The 1458-nt window shown below is 35.9% G+C and overlaps 1 protein-coding gene across 1 annotated transcript in view; it reads left to right on the forward strand.

The window, feature by feature from the left end:
• The window catches only part of sos2 (son of sevenless homolog 2 (Drosophila)), a 40695-nt gene that overhangs the window by 21032 nt on the left and 18205 nt on the right, over positions 1-1458 (forward strand). The window contains exon 6 of the mRNA XM_005736733.1: positions 371-514. Coding sequence (XP_005736790.1) covers positions 371-514 — 144 coding nt within the window. The remainder of the gene's footprint in view (positions 1-370; positions 515-1458) is intronic.

Raw genomic sequence — 1458 nt, forward strand, 5'->3', positions numbered from 1 at the left:
TTTTTTTTTTGTGTACTCTTGTAAACAACTCATCTAAGTTTTAAGTGAGAGACAAAAGGAAGGAGGGCGGAAGTGTGGCCTGTTTGTTTTGGTCTGAGATAAAGGTGCTCTAGTGTGACATCCAGTGGATCTTAATGTCATGCATATCATCTTGTAACTCTATCCTTTTTCCCCTCATGTCCATGTGTAAACTGCATAACCTCGTCATGTGGACTCTCTTTCTGTGCCTTGTACCAGCGTAGAAAGACCTTTCACTTATTTGTGGTTTCAGCATTGGAAGATAAAAATCCTTAGTCACAGCAGTTTAACATAGCTACTCGTTTCACACCACAACAGTGAAACGGGCACTCACGTTGTCCTGTCGTTGCAGGATGTCGAGGTGGTCTTCAGTAACATCCTAGACATCCACGAGTTGACTGTGAAGCTGCTCGGGTTGATTGAGGACGCTGTTGAGATGACTGCTGATGGCAGCCCTCATCCGTTGGTGGGCAGCTGTTTTGAAGATCTGGCGGAGGTATGAAGTCACTCTGATTTTCAAATCTTAAAACACACAAGTTCACAATATTTGGCGCGGGCCAAATATTGTCTGAGCTTTTACTAGTATGGTTGGGAAATACACAATATGCAATAAACTGTACAAAAAACAGTTTTGGTACTTCTTTGTTTTTGTGTTGTGTTGTCATGTGGTTGTTAAAAAAATGTAATGCATGGCTTGAATTTATTAGATTTGTTGGAAAGCCGTTCATTCTAAACCAGCATGTCAGCATGAGTGCATCATTCTTGTTTTAGGAAAATATAGAAACAAAAATAATTCTTAGTTTTTGAGAGATTATTTCTCTGACGGATAATTAACAGCAAACTAATCAAGTCAATCTAGGATTTACTGCAGAAAGAGAAAAAGTTTGTAATTAAATTAAGTTTCTTCATTTGATTGCTCAAAAAATTGTCATTATTATCCAAGTCAGAATCATAGACCAACAAATCTAACTAATAAGACAAAATTAGTTTTTATGTTTTATTCGATCACATATTGGGAAAAGCTGAGCGAAAAGCTGTGCTAACGACGTCTTGAAAAGCTACTTTGGCCAGTGGTTATAAAGGTATTTCTCCATATAAATAAAGAAAACGAAGCTTGGTTCCTAGCAAAAACTGCTTTCTCAGGAAAGCAACTTTCAAATCGGTTTCTTGAGAAAGAAACTTTTAAATTGTGTTCTTGAGAAAAGCAACTTGAAAGTTGGTTTACCACAACACTTCTGGTACCCATAGTGTTATGACTTAAAAAGAAGAAAAAGGAAAAAATTATAGTACAGCGGCGTATAGTAGTTACAATGAATAGACAAATATGATTAGATATTTAAGGCTGTTCATTTTTGTATAAAAAGTGTGGACTTCAAACTATATACTAGTTTTTAAATTGTGTTGATAGGCTATAAAACCAGAGTTATGAAAAAAAAAAAA

This window comes from Pundamilia nyererei, unplaced genomic scaffold (genome assembly GCF_000239375.1).
Source record: "Pundamilia nyererei isolate P.nyererei 1_Seehausen unplaced genomic scaffold, PunNye1.0 scaffold00070, whole genome shotgun sequence".
NCBI classification, from domain to species: Eukaryota; Metazoa; Chordata; class Actinopteri; order Cichliformes; family Cichlidae; genus Pundamilia; species Pundamilia nyererei.